A 19,891-nucleotide genomic window follows, 5' to 3' on the forward strand; every position below is an offset into this window, starting at 1 on the left:
GATGATGGTGATGATGATGTGTGTGTGTGTGTGTGTGTGTGTGTGTGTGTATGGGGGGGATAATTGCAAATTGACCCTTAATTGCACATTTGGGGGGGGGGGGGGGGGGGGGGTCAATCCCAGTCTGCCTTTCCACACATTGGTGAAAGAATGGGAGGTTCTAAGGAGCTCACTGAATTCCAGTGTGGTTCTGTATGTAATAGGAGCCACCGCTACAACAACAACAACAAGTCAGCTGGTGAAATTTCCTCCCTCCTAGATCTTCCACCATCAGCTGTAAATGGTATGATTGAAAAAGAGTGGAAGCATTTAGGAACCATAGAAACTTCATGTAAAGTAAGGGGTCAGGAGTGCTGAGCTCAGTGCAGAAAAGTCTCCAACGCAATACGTGTCCCAATACTTTTGTCCATATAGTGTAGTTTAGAGAGCTTCTATAGACGAAACAAAGTGATGATGCTTTGTTTGAAGTCCAGCCTCACTAGAAATACATTGCGTTATTTTTCCCTGCCCTCTCCCTGCGTTCCAGTGAAAGAGAGAGATTTACGATGACATTTCACAGCTGAACTGCTGAAATCAGAGAGGGAGATAGTGGAAAGGTTGTAGACGTTTAGAGTGAACAGCTGAACTAAAATGAACTTCAGATCACTCCAGCCCACTTAACCGAGCTTATCAGTTCTTTTAGTTAAACAGGGATGAAGTAGGTGTTTAAGCTTTGAGGCCCATGTTTACCACATTTCTCAGGTCAACGGATTAGCGTTGCAGTAGAGTTCTAATTAAAGCAGCTTTATGGAAAATTCACATTTCTTGCTTCTGGGCTCCCTCTACAGTTGGGAAGTGAAATTCCCACCTCAAAAGTCAACTAAGGGACACGCTTTCCCGGACGAGCTGAGAGAGACAGAATCAACACTGAAAGTGAAAGAAGCATGTGGACTGAGGCTGTAGAGTAATATTACCCTATTTTAAACATTATTACTTTGAGTTACATAATGCAGTTAGCAGAGTAGCAACAACCGTGACACTATTCTTCCAATTACAGGTCAGTGGAGCATCACAATGATTTTAAAGCTATTTAATTTTTTTTTTAAATGATACATTGTGTTGCTTTAAAACTAAGCAATGAAATTTGCCACATTGCTAATGATCAGATGATTCTAAAAAACAAAAACTGATCTATCCTAATGTATAATTCCATGATGGTGGATAGGACTGGTTTCATAAAAAACAGTATACCCAAACCATTATAAACCAGTCTAAAATGCAACACAAGAAAAAAAAACTATTTTTTGATTTGTTTTGCATTTTTCACTTTACATAATGTATATTTTTACATTTTACATGATGAACAGACCAATAGAAATGCTCCAAAAGGAGCTAACTTAAATTACAATTACAAAACCTAATTTGACATACATTTGAAATTATGAAGTTTTTTTTGCTTGACAGACAGACAGATAGATAGATAGATAGATAGATAGATAGATAGATAGTCAGACAGACAGACAGATAGACAGATAGATAGATAGATAGATAGATAGATAGTCAGACAGACAGATAGACACACAGACAGATAGACAGATAGATAGATAGATAGATAGATAGATAGATAGATAGATAGTCAGACAGACAGACAGATAGACAGACAGACAGATAGACAGATAGATAGAAAATGTGTGTGTGTGTGTGTGTGTGTGTGTGTGTGTGTGTGTGTGTGTAAGGGTGGACATACCTCTCAAACCATTAATACATAAGCATTGACTCATTTTGTAAGACCAGCCTTAGGTTTAACTTAAATTGACATCCATTTGAAATTATAAAGGTTTTTTGCTTCTCCTGTAAAGTTGCTGTTTTGGAGATGCAAGGCTTTAGCCTGATAGAACGTTATTATACTAGTATTTATTTATTTATTTATTTATTTATTTATTTATTATGTGCTTCAGGTAATTGTGTGGAGTTCTGACAAATACCTATATTTCACTCTGCTTTTGAGCTGATTTCAATTAGCTACAAAAGAACAGTCCAATCTAACATTATAGTACTTTTAACAGGAAATTAAACAGTATATAGCAAGTCTAAGCAGAAATGTTAATGATCTAATGTGAACAACGTAAGGATCCTAGGGGAACTTTTGGCAACGTTCAACAAAGATGTCCAACTTCACATCGGTCTGTGTTAGGATCAAGGGTGGGTCAACTGGGTAAAAACAACTCAATATACAGAGCAGCAGACTGTACAATTCAGCGTTTCCCAATCCTGTCCATTGGGACATGTCACTGGGAGTTGGAATAGAGCAAAAATATGTGTACTGTCTGGAGGTCACCATGGACTGAGCTGAACACAGCTGTATACCGTACAGATACAGATACGGCATATTTAGGCTGTTTACATGAAATTCTAGAGGTTATACATGGTAGACATTGCCCCATGAGGAAGATTCAGAGATGGGCATTTCCCGGCTATACCAGTCAGATACACAGCTGATGAGACCACAGACCTGATCTGCAGTGACCAATACTCTTGGTATCCTGCCTTGTCCTTTTCGTCACAACGCCAGCATAAGTAAGTGATGATTAACTCCCTTCTGCAAGTCATTGCAACAGACGAGAGCTTTTAACGTGGAGCACGGTGACAAAGATCTCAATGAGTTTCCAAACTCCTTCTGGCTTCGGTTCTGGATTCTTTGTTGATCTCTGTTACTATTTTCATTGGATGCGGGAAACGTTAAACAGATGGATCGGTCTAGTGGTCTTCCTCTGAGGTTCCGTTGCTCTGCGTCAAGCATTAGTCATACTTAAGGATTGTGCTCTGGTGTTTAATGAGGCAGCTTGGAACATTTCAGACACCTAAGCAGCAGTTGCACTCATCCCTTTTGTGTCAAAGCTCTCCTCAAGTGTAAATCGACCCGTTTGTTGTGTCTGTGGTCTGTTGCTGCTTTGGCAGTTGTGAGGTGTTTTGGCTGTACAGTGCCTGGTGTGGTCACATTCTTGTGTGGTTCCCCGGGCCTAATGGGCCTCCCCGCTGTCGCTGTGATATTGGCATTGTGGTTCTATGGGCGCACGACGTCACTGAGTTGAGGTCAGCTTCGTCTCTCGTGGTTTGCAGTACTTTGACTTTCTGCAGCCTCTTCTGAAATTCTCTGTGGTCAGATTTCCTCACAGTGGGGGTTCATTCCAGCTGACGCTCGAGTACTGCAGCAGTAATGCACGTGTACACACACACACACACACACACGCACACGGTCAAACACATGCGCTACCCCATCCTCCCTGTCCCATTCGTAGGGACGTGACAAACCACAGACCACCACAGATGACAGAGTGACCGCTAAGAGCAGGAAGGAGGGCTGAGGCCAAGCAAACTCTGTGGTAAAGCCAGGATTTCCTCAACGCATTATTAACCTCCTTCCCTCTCTCTCTCTCTCTCTCTAACATACACACACACACACACACTGTCACTCTTTCTTTCTCCTTTGCCCCCCCATTCAGGTTTTGCTTATGTCCTTCCACATGCTCACCATGGGGCTCCACTCAGGCAAACGCAACAGTCATAGAAAGTGAAGGACTCTCTCTCTCCTCCACTTCCTCTACAGCTTGACTACAACTCATCTATTCGTGCTCCACCCACAAACGCAGTCTTTAGTAGCAGCTGTCGTGAGATTGGACAGGCGTTATAGACATTTTATAAACTGCTCATCAGTGTTTGGCCTTCACGTTAACCGTTCAGAGCCGTTTTAGACTGAAAAACTCAGATAATAATCTCTGCTACATACACTTAATGGACAAAAGTATTGGGACACACCTCTTCTTAACTGTTGAAAGGTGTCTCATCAACAGTGTTTGGTCTCATTTCCTATGGATTTAGAATAGGGTGTCAAAAAAGCTCCTGTAGGTGTCCCAACAGTTTTGTCCGCATAGTGTACGTAGAATAAAGCAGCACAGGATGTGTAGCTGTCATGTGACCACAGTAAAGTTGTCACTGTCATTTACAACTTGCCTAGCTTTAATTAGCTACAACATAGTCCGGTTCGATAGACCTCCTTTCGCATGCCTCCAAGTGGCCACTTGCGTTACTGCAGATAAGTGTTGAACAAGTTGTGAACTGCAGGGTCTCAATAGGCTGACTGGATAGTTGCCAACCTTCAGTGAAGCTCTGTAAATCACACACGGAGCAAGGCGGGGTCACTTACAGTAACATTCAGAGGGTCAGGAATTACATACAGTAAGTTTTTCCATTAGACATGAAAGCATACACCCCTCTCTCCTCAGTTACACTTGGCACACAATATGAATACACAACCATACACACACACACACACACACACACACACATACAAAAGAACAACCAGGCCAAGGCGGCTGTGCAGTCTCCATGACAACTGGCTGGAATGTTGAGGCTATCATCAGCATGCTCGTCCACATCTCGGCTGCTGCTCTCTATCTCACTCTCTCTCTCCTTCATCCCTCCATCTGCCTCAGGATGGACATCTTCTTCATACAACCATCACTCCACACAGTACATCAGTGGGCTGGGGTAAGGGGAACCTCTGTGAGTGTATGCGTCACCATAGCAATAGCAGTTGAGCAATTAATGCAGTGTAGAAAGGCCAGGTCTGGGACTGTGAATGCGATTGCGTTGGTGCAGAGCTTGTGAGTGGACAAGTGGGCCCAGTTTGACTAACATGCTTTGAGGACATTGCTTGTATTGCACAGATAGCTATGAGGGTATTTGCAGAACCATAGAGAGATCCCCATGCTTCATTATTTATGCATTTTGAAAAGTTTCTATAAGGTTATAGAAAATGTATGGAAGCCAATATGAGAATAACATTCAAACACTTGTACTCCACAAATACTCATTAATGTAATTATTTAATAAACGGTTCACATGTTAGCAGTGCAATCCATAAATTATGCGGATATGGACCAGCAGCTTCAGGTCCTGTCCACACCAACCATCAGAACAGGGACAAAATGTGATATCAGTGATTTTGAGCGTGGCATAATTATTGGTGTCAGATGGGCTGGGGAGTATAGGAATGCTGATCTCAGCTCAACAGTCTCTAGAGTTTACTCAGAATAGAGTGATAAAGATAACTCCTTGTTGATGAAAAGGGTCAACAGAGAATGGCCAGACTGGTCCCAGCTGATAGAAAGGCTACAGTAGCTTAGATAACCAATCTGTACAATTGTGAAGAGCAGAACAGCATCTCAGGATGCACAACATGATGTGCAACCTTGTGGCAGATGGGCTACAACAGCAGAAGACCATGACCTTCTACTTCTGTCAGCCAAGAACATAAAGCTGAGGCTGCAGTGAGCACAAGCTGACCAACACTGGACAGCTAAAGACTGGAGAAACATATAACTAGGTCTGATGAATCTTACATTTGGAGAACAGCATGAATCCATGGACCTGGTGTGTATCAACAGTCCAGCCATGTTTTCTGGCCATACTTTGTGGCTGATCTTGTGGCTGACCTTTTCCACACTTGCACACTACGGTGACACCTAGGGGTAAGTTAGCAACGTCAATTCCACCTGAATATAGATTCAGATATTTTGAGGTACAGTATTGTGTTATCCACCGAATAGATAGATGAAGATGGCTCCAACCGTGAAATAAGAGCCTCTTCAGGTCTGATATAAATAAAAAATAAATAAATAAAATCACTGTTGCCAGCTTCTGTGGCTATTTATAGCCATATCTCCATGTCCCATCTGTGCTTCCAGGCCAGAAGCCTGGCGCACTGGTGCTTGGGAATGACTCCGGAGGGCACTGGGGCGCAGGGGCAGGGTCAAGCTGGGCTAGGATCTTGGCCGAGGGCACATTTGCTTCATCTGAACTCTTTGTTTAGTGGATCAAAAACTCCAGCCTGCCAGCCTTCAAGTGGGGACTAAAGCATGGATCAGAACTTTGCTCAAACCATAGTTGATCGCAAATCAGAAGCTGTGATTTTAGGAGGTTCTGTCTAATCCAAGGGTGTCCAATCTTATCCTCTAATGGGCTGGGATGACTGCAGGTTTTCGAGAAACGGTCAAGCGTGCTCCCACTTGGGATTGAATCTGACGCCATGCTGGTCTTTTGTGGATAAGGTTGAAATATCAAGAGCACTATATTAAAAAAAATATCATAGGGAGCAGAATTCATGATGTAAATATTCGAATGTAAGTGAAGCTTCATTTACACATACCACTGATGTCACACAAAAACCTTGTATCTCCAAACTACCAACTGTACCGGATGAGGAAAAAGCCCTTTTAACCTCCTTAAACCCTTTTGGGACCACTGGTTGTTGTCTTTTTCAGCCCTGTTATGAGGGTATAATAAAAGCCATGTAGCATAAGGGGTTAAATTTAAATGGAAGTCAATGTAAAAAGATTTCAATGCATTTGTGGAGCATTTCTATTGGTCCATTCATCAAGAACTTAACACAATATAAAACGGTAAGTATAAAAAGGTTGATGGTTGACAGTTGATGACTGTCTTAAGAAAATGTGGAAAAGCTAAATTTCCAAGGTACGAATCAGCACGGAGCAGTAACCTATTTGAGTAGCTAAACATACGATATATGTCCAAATATTTGTGGACACCCATTTCAGGACATGCATTCAGCTACTTTAAGTTGCCAACATTACTGACACTCATGTGTAAATGCACACTGACAGCTTGTTTAGTCCCTGTAGAGAAGTACTGCCAATAGAATAGGACCAGGCATGGGCTTGTAGAGGGGTATGAAGCCCCCCCCCCAGCATTGAGCTGTGGAGCAGTGAAAGAACTGTGCTCTCTGGAATGATGATGGTGCTCCACCCAGTACTTTTGGAATGAGTTGGGGAGTTCATCCAACACCCTGACCATGTCACGCTCTTGTCACTGAATGCAATTAAATCCTCACAGTAATGCTCTTCCAAAATCTAGTAGAAGCCTTCCCTGGACAGTAGAAACAGCTATTCCAACAAAAGCAGGATAAACTGTGAATAATGAATGAGCAGGTGTCTCAATACTTTTGTCCACATAATGTAGCAAAACCACTGGGTAAACATGATCAACAGCAGACCTTTCAAAGGGGAATTAAGTAGTGTATGCAAAAGGTTAGAAATACTTTGGTAGAGGATGGTTCTCTGAGGGATGCCCTAGAAGAACCACTTTTGGGTCCAGACAGAACCCTGTTTGTAATAGAGGTGCCTGAGTGTGAAGAACCTCCAGTGCTGTAACATCTTTCTTTCTCAGAGTGCCACATTCGAGAGCCCTCCCTCTTTCCCACGGTCACTTAACTGGCCTCTATTCAACGCAGAGAAGCTCAGTCAAAGAAGTAGCACTGAACTTTAACCCCGTAACTCTCAGTTTCCTACAAGTGCTTAAGTTTACAAACATGGGCAGGGGGTGGAGTAGGCATGAAGGGGGGTGCTTCCACAATTCGCCATTGCTTCCGTTTCTTTCAATCCTACGACACACCATGATATCGTATCATACATGCAACCATGTTGACATCATTCTCTTGGAACAAAGACTATCATAGAGGATTCCACAGCTTATCAGCAGAGGCCAATCATCTTCTCCTTCTTTTCTGAGTTCCCCTGGGCAGCCTGTGCACTGTGTATCTAATTAGCTGAGACAGAACATCTAGAAATAATGAAAGTATTGACTATTACATCGTGTGCTGGGCTTACATTACGTTTACAATGCAAGCCCGAGCGGAAGCATGACTCAGAGTAAATCCAGCCATAGAAAACGCAGCACAATGCAGCACATTTCGCATGGGGACCAAGTGTGGTACAGGCAGCAGCAGCACCAGGCAGTTACATAATTGGACAATGAGGGATGACTGAATGAGAGGTACCCACGTAACTGTAGGACAGACAGACCCCCACCGGCGGCTATTCCACTCACGCTTTTCAGGAGGACTCTATTGACAGGCTGCACCGCCTCTTTCGCTGGCCAGAAATACACCATGGAGGAACACGGCATGCCCCAGGCTGCTCCGGGAATCACACACACACACACTCCATTCTTCAGGAGGCAGCACAGGAGGAGGCCTTGAAGAGAACATGAGGGGTTTGTGTGTGGACGCAGACCAGGAATTAGAAAAAAGGACGTTATTCCCTGGAGGGAGAAAAATGCTGTAGAAAATAAGGGTCTGAAAAGAGAAAAGAGTTCCCATCCCAGGTCCTGGAGTACCCTTGCCCTGCACATTTTAGTGTTTTCCTAATTTCAATGGGCCTTGAGACATCAAGCCGACATCAAAGAACTACTAGTGCCAAGGCCAACGGATAAACACCTCATGCTCTGTGAGAAGTTGCACTTAAGCACACTGCAAACACTGGCTGCCACACAGTGAAAGGAAATTACTCTCCATACCAGGAGGTGGCAGTAGTGTGTATGTGTAATGTATCTGTTATTTATTTATTGACATTTACAGCATTTAGCTGACACTCATATCCAGGGCAACTTTAATGTAAATCAAGTTACACAGGTAGGAGAATATAGTCTTGAGAGTCTTGCCCCAGGACTCCCTTTGGTGCATTGTGGTGTGCTGACCTGACTGGGGATTTGAACCCCAGTCAGCCTCAGGTAAGGTCTTGATGGTGTTGTTAGGGGCAGTCATGGCCTTATGGTCAAAGATGTGGCCTTGTGACCAAAAAGTCGCCGGTTTGATTCCCTGAACTGTCAGATTTGACGGATTTAAGAATTTAAATGCACTTAAGCAATTCACCCAACCAACAACTACTTTCCAGGAACCGCAGCTAACACCGCCCATGGCTCCTGAGGTGAAGGTGGTGTGTTAAAGCAGGGTACACAATAGGGGGCCCTCTGGGACCAAGGTTGAGAACCTGTGTGCTAGACTGAACAGCTAATCAGGGAAACAAGGGCCAGCCACTGGGTGTTTTAGGTCTCCAATACAGCCAGTTCAACTGCCGTCAACTTAAGGGCTTCCATCAGTTCTCTGTAGCTTCTCAGAGTATGAACACTGATCTACGATGCCTTTCCTGACAGGGACAGATCCTAGATCAGCGCTCACAGCTTGTGAATATGAGCCAATGATTAGATTGTATATTACATTGAGTATTGGGCTGTGGTTTTACCTCAAGGCATAGCAGAAGAATGATTCAAGGTAAACCCTAAGAGTTCTTTTTTTTTTGGCTGATTAGTTGGATCAGTTAGTGCTAGAGCAGAAACACCTCCAACATCTTCAGGGTATGGATATTTAGGCACCAGGACTGGGAACCATTAACATAAGGGCACTGAGTGGAACTATGAGTGGAGCCCAAACCAGCCATTAGCTTCTATCTAAAAGTAGATTTGGCTCCCTCACTGCATTCATCATGTATGACGGTGCAGCGTGGGGAGGACTGCGGAGCACGACGCTCAGACTGTGTGTAGGGTGCCTGCTATTCTAGACATGGAGGTGGGATGTGTAGAGAGGGATGAGAAAGGAAGGATAAGCCCTTACATAAACCTGAACGCACGCAGCATCCTCCACACTGATGAGTCCTGTGTGATTCACCATGACTCAAAAACATGGGTACCACTTCAGCCCAGATTACCTCTCTACTCTCCCATCTCTGATCCCGAAGACTGGAAGTGAGACACAGCCTCCGACGTGTGGAAGAAGTGTTAGAGCCGGTTCGGCACTAATCACAGTCAGTACTGCCAAGCCTACTTCAAACAACAAGAATATCTCAGGCTTCAGGCATTTCCTCTCAGACCACCCCCTCCACCATCCACCCACACAGGCCACATGGGCACGGCCTGTGTCTCGAGGCTACGGTTGAAGACGGATCAATGGGCCTGCATTCACACCCATGCCCCTGCAAATACAGGCCAAGATAGGCAACCGCTATGCAGGCCAGCAGCATTCGATCCAAGCGCTGCAGGAGCCATGTAGTGTTTTCCGGCTTGAAACATCTAAAGTCTCCCACCTCAACTGTTGATCAGGCAAGACACCCTTAGCTTCCGACATTCAGGCTCTGTACTGAAGCTTACATTTACATCTATAGCATTTAGCGGACGCTCTTATCCAGAGTGACTTACAAGGTTACTGGTATTATAGAGGTGAGCCAATGTAGTGTTAGGAGTCTTACCCAAGGGAATCAAACCAGTCTCCAATATAATGTGGTAGCTCAGTGGCAGGTAGTGGTGTTCTGTTGCGCCACACCAACCAAGCTTGGAAGCTATTGCAGCCGACTTGTAGCCTAGTGCATGCTTACTGGCACATCAACAAATGCAGGCCCAAATCATACACATGGTTCCAAAAGGTTAAACAGTCCGTAGGTGTATATACACACTGTATGGGCTAAAGTATTGGGACAGCTGCTCATTTCTTTCCCTCCAAAACCAAGGCTACTAAAAAGTAGCCAACCATGCTTCTGTTGGAATCACCATTGCAGTTTTATCTTATATTTGGGAGCAATGCTCTGAGGATTTGACTGCATGCAGCTACAAGCGCATTAGTGAGGTGGTGATGTTGGATGATCACCAGCCCACCTCTTTCCCAAAAGTCTTGCACACTGTATGGTCCTCTAGCCTACATCTGGCATGGCGTCAATATGTTCATCTGCTCCAGAGAAGAATGCTGTTGTCTACAAACCATGATAAAGCAAAAGGTATTGCAAGTCCCTTATCCAGTTAAAAGATGCTCCATTAAAGGGGCCCTGGGGCCCTAACTTAAATGTTAACTGCCAGATTTAGTAAGTGGAAGCAAGTAAAAGCAACTGGTCCAGCCTCTTCCAGACCAGGTGAGACTACCCACATTCCAACACTCCTTAATGACCCTTTGAGAACACCCAATCCATTGACTGAAGTCCACAAGATCAGTGAGCAATGCACTGTAGCATGAGGAGACACTGTCACCTAGTGGACAACTGGAAAATGAACATTTAGAATTAAATGATAAAGGAAGGAAGTTAACCATCACCCGGTCTTCAGGGAGAATGAATTAAAATAAAAGTGAAATAAAAAGCCAATTCAAGTGATTTAAGACTTTTGGATGTCAACACTACCAGAAACCTTCATAAAAAAGAAAAATACAATGAGCAATATGAATGCTTAAACACCTTTATTGTGCACAATCAAAAAACTGAACTTCACACCTGCAAGTACACAAACTCAGCAGACCACAATGAGGTAGAATAAGAAAAGCAGCCGGGCTTGAGAGGCTCAGCATGGAGTAGATATGGAGAAATGACTCAGATCCATGAGCTGTTGACAGTCTGGGAGTTTAGAAATAAAGTGACATCTGCATTTGGTCTACTAAGGCTCTTAAGGTACGTTCATGTGAAGTTTAGAGTTTTTACATTCAACAAGCAGCTGTTGGTACTCTGGGGGTCATGCCCTTAGCAATACCTGCTGATGTCCAAAATAAGTGATTAAAAACCTACCCCTTTCCAAAGTGCAAATTAAAAAGTGCAACAATAAAACTATGTGCAAGACGGCCATTTTCAATTCTGATTAAACAAGTCAAGTTGATCTGAAAACTTGATGCAACCCAGTAAAAAGCAATGCCTTATAGTGGCATGCATTAAAAAAATGATCTGGGTTGTAATTGCAATATTTAGCGCAAACCTCTTGTTCCACTGAACAAAGCTGAACAAGGGAGAAAAATACTCTCCAGAAAAATTGTGGAGGAAACTCAAAAAAAAACAAAAACAAAAAAACTGGAGGAAAATTAAAAAGCCAGTAGGTAGATTTCTGTTCAACTTTCCATGTCATGGACTTAAAACCGTTTATGTAAAAATTAGTAAAAATAACTGCGTAAAATGTCTGGAAGATGAAAATGGCTTCATTATGTAGCTGTGTATCAAAGTAAAAAAAACTCAGCTAACCACAATGGAGAAAAGCAGCTAGAGAGGAGAGGAAACCAATTTAAAGGCACTGTATGGCTTCGGTCGGTTAAAGATGAAACTTGCATGACTGTTCAAAAAAAAAGGACTGCAACTAAAGAAATAAATTCCATAACGAGAAAAAAAAAGAAAAATCAGAAAAAAAAAAACAAATCTTCTAAACCATGGCCTTATTCTTCTCACCCCAAAAACATATAGGGGGACTTTCAAACGTGTGGGCCCCTGCAAACCCATCCTTTCACTGTGCAAAGTGCCAAAGTGAACAAGCCAAAAATAAAAAAGGAAAAAAATTAAGTGCGAAAGTGAACTTTCTACAGTGTTTCCGCAAACCCGCGCTCCTGGAAGTGCCCTTTAGGGAGGGCTGGCGCTGGAGCTGTGCCCTTGGGAGGCGTGGTGGGGGGTCCAGGCTGAAGCACGTTGACGCCGTGCAGGATTACTACAACTTTAGCTGGAGTCCCGGTTCTTCTGGTTACGCATCAGAGGGCGATGGTTGCTCAGGATATCCATGGAGTGTTGCCAGTGCCAGCAGGAGCGACAGTAGTACTTGAAGCAGGCCTGAATGACAAGCGACATTGTTACGCCACAGCACCGAGATTTATAGCTTTTATCAAATGGTATTTAAAAAGTACTTTTTAAAAAACTGCTTTGTTAGTGGCCAAACTCACTGTAGAAAGTCTAAAGATGGACAACCCTGAACTACCATCCATCTATGGCCAATGAGTTTTGAATCTCTGCTTCTGGGCAAACGGTACCCCACTGAACCCCACCTGCTTTAATTGCAGTGCCTCACCTGGTCTCTGCAGAAGAAGGGTCCAGGCTGGCGGCTGCACACCTGGCACATTGAATCCTCCAGATATGGGTCAATCTGAACCTAAGGGGGTAAAGTCCAAAATGGGTACCCGAGTTTAGACCACACTTCTCTACAAAGACGCATGGAATATTAAGAGCTTGCTTAGACTTCACATACATTACATCTTCCTTAGGCTTTCTATTACCATAGAGGCAAAAGCTTCAGATTTACATTATTTTTTTAATTACGTAAATTTGAGGTCATCCTTCATTCAATCTGTAGCAAACCATATATTGAGATTAGATCATTCCACATTAGGGGTAGGATGACTGCTTTACATACGTCACACAAAACTATAAAAAGGGAGATCTACCCAATGTCACTGGGAGCTGCAACTGATTCACTTGATTAGAGAACCGAGACAGACTAAACCTTCACATACAGAACCTGCTACAACAGGAAAGGAACATACCTTCTTAGTAAATTTTGGCGTCTTGATTTCAACAAATGCAGCACTTACAGCCTTCAGGTAACTGCGCTGGTTGTTAAAGGTTACACGGCCTGACCCTGGCAATGACAAACACCATTTGAACAATTTGAGCAACACCTGAAACTGTGCCATGGTAGACTCTACATCACAAGAGATACCCTTAAAGACAGCCCATATCCAACCTCCCTTTGGGTGTTTTTAAAATTACATTTTTAGATGAGCCATCAGCACAGAACACCACTTCTCAGGGTTATAGGGAACAGTCCAGCACAATATTGCACTTTATGCTCAAACCCACTGACTCAACTTGTGCAATTGCCAGGATGTGTAAAAGTGGACTCTAGCCCCCAGTTCCCTACCCAACTTTACGCCCTGGAGCATAATCACCCACAAAACCGAAGGGAGTGACCAGGTAATCTTACCAATTGGGTACTTGTGCTTGTCTGTGTCTATCCCTGCATACATGACTCCTCCAAACAGGTCGTTCATGATGCTGGCCAGAGCCTCAGCATTCAGCATGCCATGCAGAGCTCCGACAAACACAGTATTACTGGGGTCCAGCCGCTGAGAGGGGCAGCGCACGTAGTTACTGTCAGAGATTACCCATGGGATTACCTGCACCTAGAACAGCAAACAGATCCACTTAAATTAGCGTGCAATCGTTAAAGAACAAGTTAATTCCAATGACAAAAGAAAGTCCTGTAAAATCATGCTTACATCCTTACAGCGCATCCTCCTGCTGGACATCTTGAAGTAGTACTCGCTGTAACCCTCAGGATGGAGCAGATCCTGGGTGCAGGCCTGCAGCAGCCCACGCACAGACTTCTCAGACTCAAACACCAGGTACACATAGCCTGCAAGAGACTAGCTTCAGCCCAGGACTCCAGGTACACCATGAAGAGCTGCATATATTAAAGCAATCAACCACACTCTGGACTAGTAAGCATCAATGCATAGGCTTCAACATGCATGACCCCAGGGGGAAAGAAAAGGGGAAAAGACCTCCAAAAAAAAACCCTCGAGTTTACTGAACACCAGAGAGTTAGCGACTACCCAGTGTCATTTAACGTGCTCTACAAATGTTAGAAGACACCATGCCTCACCCAACCCTTGGTGCAAACCACCTTGAAAGTGCTGGAATAAACTTAGACCTACCCACTGCATTACCTTTGGGCATATTACCTTTAGGAGGGCAGCGAGGATGCTTGCCATCCTTACCAGGCCACTCCACACTCAGTGGGCCATAACAGTTGAATGTGTTTATCAGGCCAGCTGGTGGGGGAGGATAAGTAGAGCAATGAGAAAAAGACCAAGAAAACTGCAATACTACAGAAAGAGTAAGGCAGTTACCCACCCTCAGTAATGTCCCAGGGAACGCCTCCAAGGAAGACCTTACAGGAGTACACTGGGTTTTTGTAGTTTCTTGAGGGAAGCTGACCACTCCAGGTGAAGGTAGCTTCATTAATGGCTTATTTAGAGCAGAAAGCAAAGGCAAATTAATAAAAGCAAGCTAGGATATCCACTTGAGTACATACAACCCTAAAAGCATGGCCTCAAAAGCCTGTATATCCACACAACCAATGAACTTAATCCATATTTAATATTTCCATTTAGAGTTATCAAAAGAAAGTATAACCAAACATTTTAGGTATCAAATAATCAGTTGCATGACATACATGCAGCCTGTCTGTGCAGACGAGCCTCCCTCTCAATGCTGAAGGGGCCTTCCGGGGTCTCAAGCAGGTCCCAGTTGGGCCACACTGACGCTCCAGGCCAACGGCGGGACAGGCTGCTTCCCGGAGTGGAGCTGGGTGGAGGGGTCAGGGGAGAGCTGTCATGATCCATGCGGGAACCCAGGCTAAGCTTCAGAGGATCTTTTTGCATACTGGACATGAGGAAGGGCACTGATGGGGAGATCCTTAGAGAGGACTACAGTAGAGGGAAGAAGAGACTAGATTAATACCGATAAATCGGCTGAAAACAAAACTGATACTGATAAAGTGAGGTCAGCTTGCCATCTATACATTGGAAGTGTTGCAACAGCAAGCTAGCACTTGATGACCCAACTCACCAGCAGGTCAGAAAGGTGATCAGAGCCAGAACTGAAGCCACTGGTCTCAGAGTCCACAGGGCTGCTGGAGTGGGAGCCCAGCAAGGAGCGAGAGTTCAGGCACGCCAAAGCTGGAAACTTCTCCAGGAAGTCTGAAGGCCCAGTGTTCGACTCATGTGAGCTGAAGCCCTGAGGTTTATTTAGAAGCTGACCTAGAGGGCTTCCGAGCATCCCCAGCACTGGAGAATTACATAGAAGGGGGATTAAAGTCAAATAAAGTAAATATTGACCAGCAACTCAAAATTAAAGCTCCACTAGTTAAATTCTTAATGCCTCCAAAGTAACAGCAGTAAAGATGGCTTATTTAGGAACACAAGAAACTGATGGGTCGTTGCGAACCATTTTGGCACCAATGGGAAGGCCAGGCATGAGACAAGCAGGGACTTTACGACAGCAGAAACTCCAAGCTCTGACTCACTGCACAGTTTTGTTTTGAACTGCTTGCTGTGAAAGCATTAGTCATCAGCCCAGGTCATAACATTAGACAAGGGCAGCACTAATATCTAGGTCAAAAACAGGACAGATTTATAGCTTCAACAAACCAGGAGAACATGCTTTAGCTAGTGGTGGAGTCACCCCCCCTCCCAACCACCCACCACCAAACCAATATAAAGTAATAAGCCAAACATGCCCCGGGGGCAAACAAAAAAAACTAACGTACAACGAATTACAGGTCACTCACTCGAGGTGTTTGTGCTTGGGGCAGAATGCTCCGAGTCCTGGCTGCTCCATGGTCTCTCCCAACCGGACAGGTTGAGGGACTGTAGGCCCAGGCCCAGCTCGCTGACGTCAGGCAGACCCCGCGACGAGTCCTGGCCATTGCTGGGAAAAAGCATTCTGCTCCGGACCGCAGACAGGTCCGAGTCCGGATGGTCTGTTAACACAGTCCAGAAATAAAAAACAAAGTATTTGTACACTCCACATCAGCCACAGGGGTATTCTAAAAAGGCACGCAGCTAAAACACTGCCTCTAGACTCTGCTGATAAACACTGATTCCTTTAAACCCTGTCAGACTGAATCTGCAAGCTGGCAAGCCCAAAGCGCGTGAAGATGCAGCAGATGCCATGCGTTTCCCTCCGCAGAGGCGACCCACCCTGCATGTGACCCAGGCGCTGATGCCCTCGCACCCCCCTGCTAATGACATCAGCCCTCAGCCCCTGCTTCGCCGCCACACCAGTGAATTCCTGTCAAATTCTCCTGCAGGCAAACAAGCAGAGTAGCCTTCTCTCCTCAAGGCCGCTCGAGCTGTGGCTGCTGTCCTTGACGGAGGCAGCAGAGGGAGCACGGAGGAAGCTGTGGGCTGGAGAAATGAGGGGAGAAAGCCCTGGCGAATCACAAGACTGTAGCAGGCAGAGAGGTGCTCTGATCAGAGGAAAGAGGATGGGCAAGCTGCACTGCTTCCCCAGAACTGGATGCTATCCAGCTGCTCGATCCAGGCCTGACTCTGCACCCTCTGGCCACGCAGCAGCTGCATGACATCGCATGACCAATGCAGCACTTGTGTAAGAAGCCTGACTGCAGCAGGGAGAGGGCTCTGCAGACAGCATCGCAGCAAAAAAAAAAAAAAAAAAAAAAAAAAAAAAAAAAAAAAAAAAAAAAAAAAAAAAAAAAAAGGACGACACTAAACTCAATTCTAAGAGAAAGTTGAGTCCATTTGAACATTCAAGTGGCTCTGGAGTACCACAGCTCTCTACGTCCTAAATTCCACCGCCTCCATGTTCACCCAAACATTTTCCATACATTACATTTTATAGCCTTCCAGGATAAACAGGCTTTACACCCATCATTACATTACCCACTAAACATACATGGAATGTTATCCATAAGATGCAAGCCCCCCCCCCCACCCCCCCGAATAATTAAGTGTTTAACAAATAGGGCACGAGGGTCTCAATAGCTCACCCTTTCCAGGATCACCAATACTCCCAGGATACAGCAATTGTAACCTTCCAAACATTATGACCTTTAATTTTTGCCTTCATCAGTTACTTCGTTAATCTGAGCATCAATTCCTTTAGCATCAAACTCCTTTAGGTAAAAACAGCAGACAGCTAATAGGATGCAAGCAAGATTCTTCAAGCTGGCAAAACCCCAGAATGAGGGCTACATACAGCAAAGGAGCCTCTGAACATTAGTAGCCTTTGTGAATCTGGCCACTAGTGCTCTGCTGCCCTGGGAGTTTGGGTCTGGCACCCCCCCCCCACCCAAAAAAAAAAAAAAAAAAAAAAAAAAAAGAGCCAAAGGACAATTCTAGAAGTTCATAAGAATTTAAATTCCCAAAAAACCATCACTCTTAAGCCTTAAGATTCTTAATTCTGTGGTTCTTTGCATTACAAATGAATGCATGACTAAGGCCACACATTCTTTATATCTTAACCTTGCCATTATTCAATCAAATCCTTGTGGAGGTGACAAAGAGGCATAACCACTAAACCAAACCTTCAGAAAAAGTTGTTAAAGAGCTAGAAGAGACTGATGGAAACATCCAACAGGGGAGAAACTTATTGGATAGCCAGAAAGACATCATTTTCCTCATGCTGAAACTAACAGTACCTTTAAGAACTACACTTACAGCCCATAACCAGTCATTCTAATTAAGTTAATTAAACTAATCATTTGATTTGTGAAAGATTTGATTCTGAACTTGGGCCAAGTGTGAAGCCATCATAACACAAATACTCAAGAGCATATTGAAGACACTTATTTTCTTAAAAAAAAAAAAAAAAAAAAAAAAAATGTATTACCTAAAATGTAAGAAAGTAGGAAAAATGCCTTAAAAAAAAAAAAGCTTAACATTTGCACAGATGTCAATTATAGCTGTACATTAGTTTGTACATTCTGACTACATATGGACATGCAGTATTCATACCTGCACAAGTAGATTTATTAATTTATTATTTAATAAATTCACAGCTCTTTATTTGTATTAACTCATTATTCTTTTTTTATTTATTACTTCATGCTTTTGTAAATCTTTAAATAATTATTAATAGCAGCCTGTATGGGTCATACCCATGTTACTCTCACCAAGTAATATTTCTTGTATGTGTTAAAATAAAGATTTAGAAAAACATCCAAGAAAATAAGGACCAAGACACAGCCCCCCCAGGCCAAACCTGGGAACCCCACTACTGCCGTACACTCACCTGATGAGCTGAGACCCAGTCCAAACTACAGAGGACCAGTTCAAGTCCAGTTCAATATAGCTTGAACTGGACTCAAGCTGGCCCACTGAGAGTAAGGCTTACCAACACAACCCACACAAACTGCAGCCATCACTGCAGTCACTGAACCAAAACTTGGGAGAAGCTGTTACCCATCAGAGAGTCCCGCTTGGTCTTGGCACTTGGAGTGGTGCACACTCCAGTGAGGTCCAGGGAGTTCCCCAGCATGGTGTTCATTCTGCGGAAGATGTCTGCATTGCTGCAGGTAGACAGGGCAGGAGTGTCTGAGTCCCAACGATTAAGGGCTCTAGGATTGTCTCTCTGTAGGAACACAGGAGCACATGGTGAGGGGAGGTCAAAGGGGCAGGGACTGTCTAGGCCCTGCACTGGTCAGACACCAAACATATCCATGACCACAACCAACAGACAGACAGGAAAGGCGATATTCCAGAGTGCCATGAATGAGGAACGCCGAGCTACACCTATTTCAGCCCTTAAAAGATGGCGTCTACCACAAACAAGCCGTTGCTTTGCGGACAGAAGGGGGCCCTCCTGAATGCGTAAAGGCGGAGAGACCCCAAAAGGCCACCTTTTCGACTGCAAATACTCACCAGAGAAAACGCCATGGCAGAATTAAACAGAACGATCTAAAACACCACTAAACTCCCTCAGCACAGGCCTGCTTAAGACCCCTGCAGAGGAATCAGCGCTCATTCACAACACCTGCGCAGCGCCTCAGCGGATTGACCAATCAGAGGCGTCCGCCAATTTGGCCCCGAATGAGGAGCACAAGGAGGCCTGAGCGCGAGAGGCGTGATTAACCCGTTAATGACCGATACCTGAAATGCAGCTTAAAAGGAACCAAGGCCGAAAAAAAATGTACGACTATTAAAATGTGCTGTTTAGACACTTTTCATCTAGTAGTTTTACCTAATTTTACTTGAAAATATAACATTCAGCGTTTTCGACCCTAGCTAGAACGTGACGTCACTGCCCCATGTTTTGTAGGACCAGTAATGTTCTCCCACTATTTATTATTTTATATAAATATTTTTTTTATTAAGAACAGGACATTTCCATATTATTTCCCACATACATTTCTAATAGTATTTGATGCACCGTATTTTAAAGCAATCAAGTCAGAGCTCCTTTAAAATTCAGTAATTCCAAATTCTCTGAGCTTTTCTAATCACGAAGATGAAGAATATTTAGATTTTTTAAATGAATCAAATTAATTAGCAGTAAATGATCATCATTACTAATTAACGATAATAAACTATCATTTATTTATACCAAATAAATAAATAAATAAATATGTTTTACTTTAAGTATGATTTACTTTATTTATTGTCCAATTTACTGACAAATAAACAAACAAACATGAAGTTACAAGTTTAACCAAGGTATAACTATAAAAAATACACAAATCAGAATAGTTTCTGTGCAATATTATAATTATTGTACGTTATTGGACATAAATGCTGTATTAGACCATAAGAGTG

General features: G+C 43.7%; 1 protein-coding gene across 2 annotated transcripts; it reads right to left on the bottom strand.

The window, feature by feature from the left end:
• Positions 1–11,109: 11,109 nt before the first annotated feature.
• cpeb1b (cytoplasmic polyadenylation element binding protein 1b) lies at positions 11,110–16,417 on the bottom strand. Of its 2 annotated transcripts, XM_072671231.1 has the most exons (11): positions 16,319–16,417; positions 15,907–16,098; positions 15,186–15,403; positions 14,791–15,043; positions 14,469–14,582; positions 14,297–14,386; positions 13,832–13,968; positions 13,537–13,735; positions 13,097–13,191; positions 12,625–12,705; positions 11,110–12,389 (listed from the first exon to the last, which is right to left on the bottom strand). In XM_072671231.1, the coding sequence occupies exons 1-11, from the start codon at positions 16,323–16,325 to the stop codon at positions 12,279–12,281; spliced, it is 1,497 nt and encodes a 498-aa protein (XP_072527332.1). In that variant the 5' UTR covers positions 16,326–16,417; the 3' UTR covers positions 11,110–12,278. The 2 variants fall into 2 exon arrangements, with proteins under 2 accessions (XP_072527332.1, XP_072527331.1); XM_072671230.1 differs by lacking the exon at positions 16,319–16,417 and having other exon boundaries at positions 14,282–14,386; positions 15,907–16,075.
• Positions 16,418–19,891: the final 3,474 nt, after the last annotated feature.

Source organism: Salminus brasiliensis, chromosome 25 (assembly GCF_030463535.1).
Source record: "Salminus brasiliensis chromosome 25, fSalBra1.hap2, whole genome shotgun sequence".
Taxonomy (NCBI): domain Eukaryota; kingdom Metazoa; phylum Chordata; class Actinopteri; order Characiformes; family Bryconidae; genus Salminus; species Salminus brasiliensis.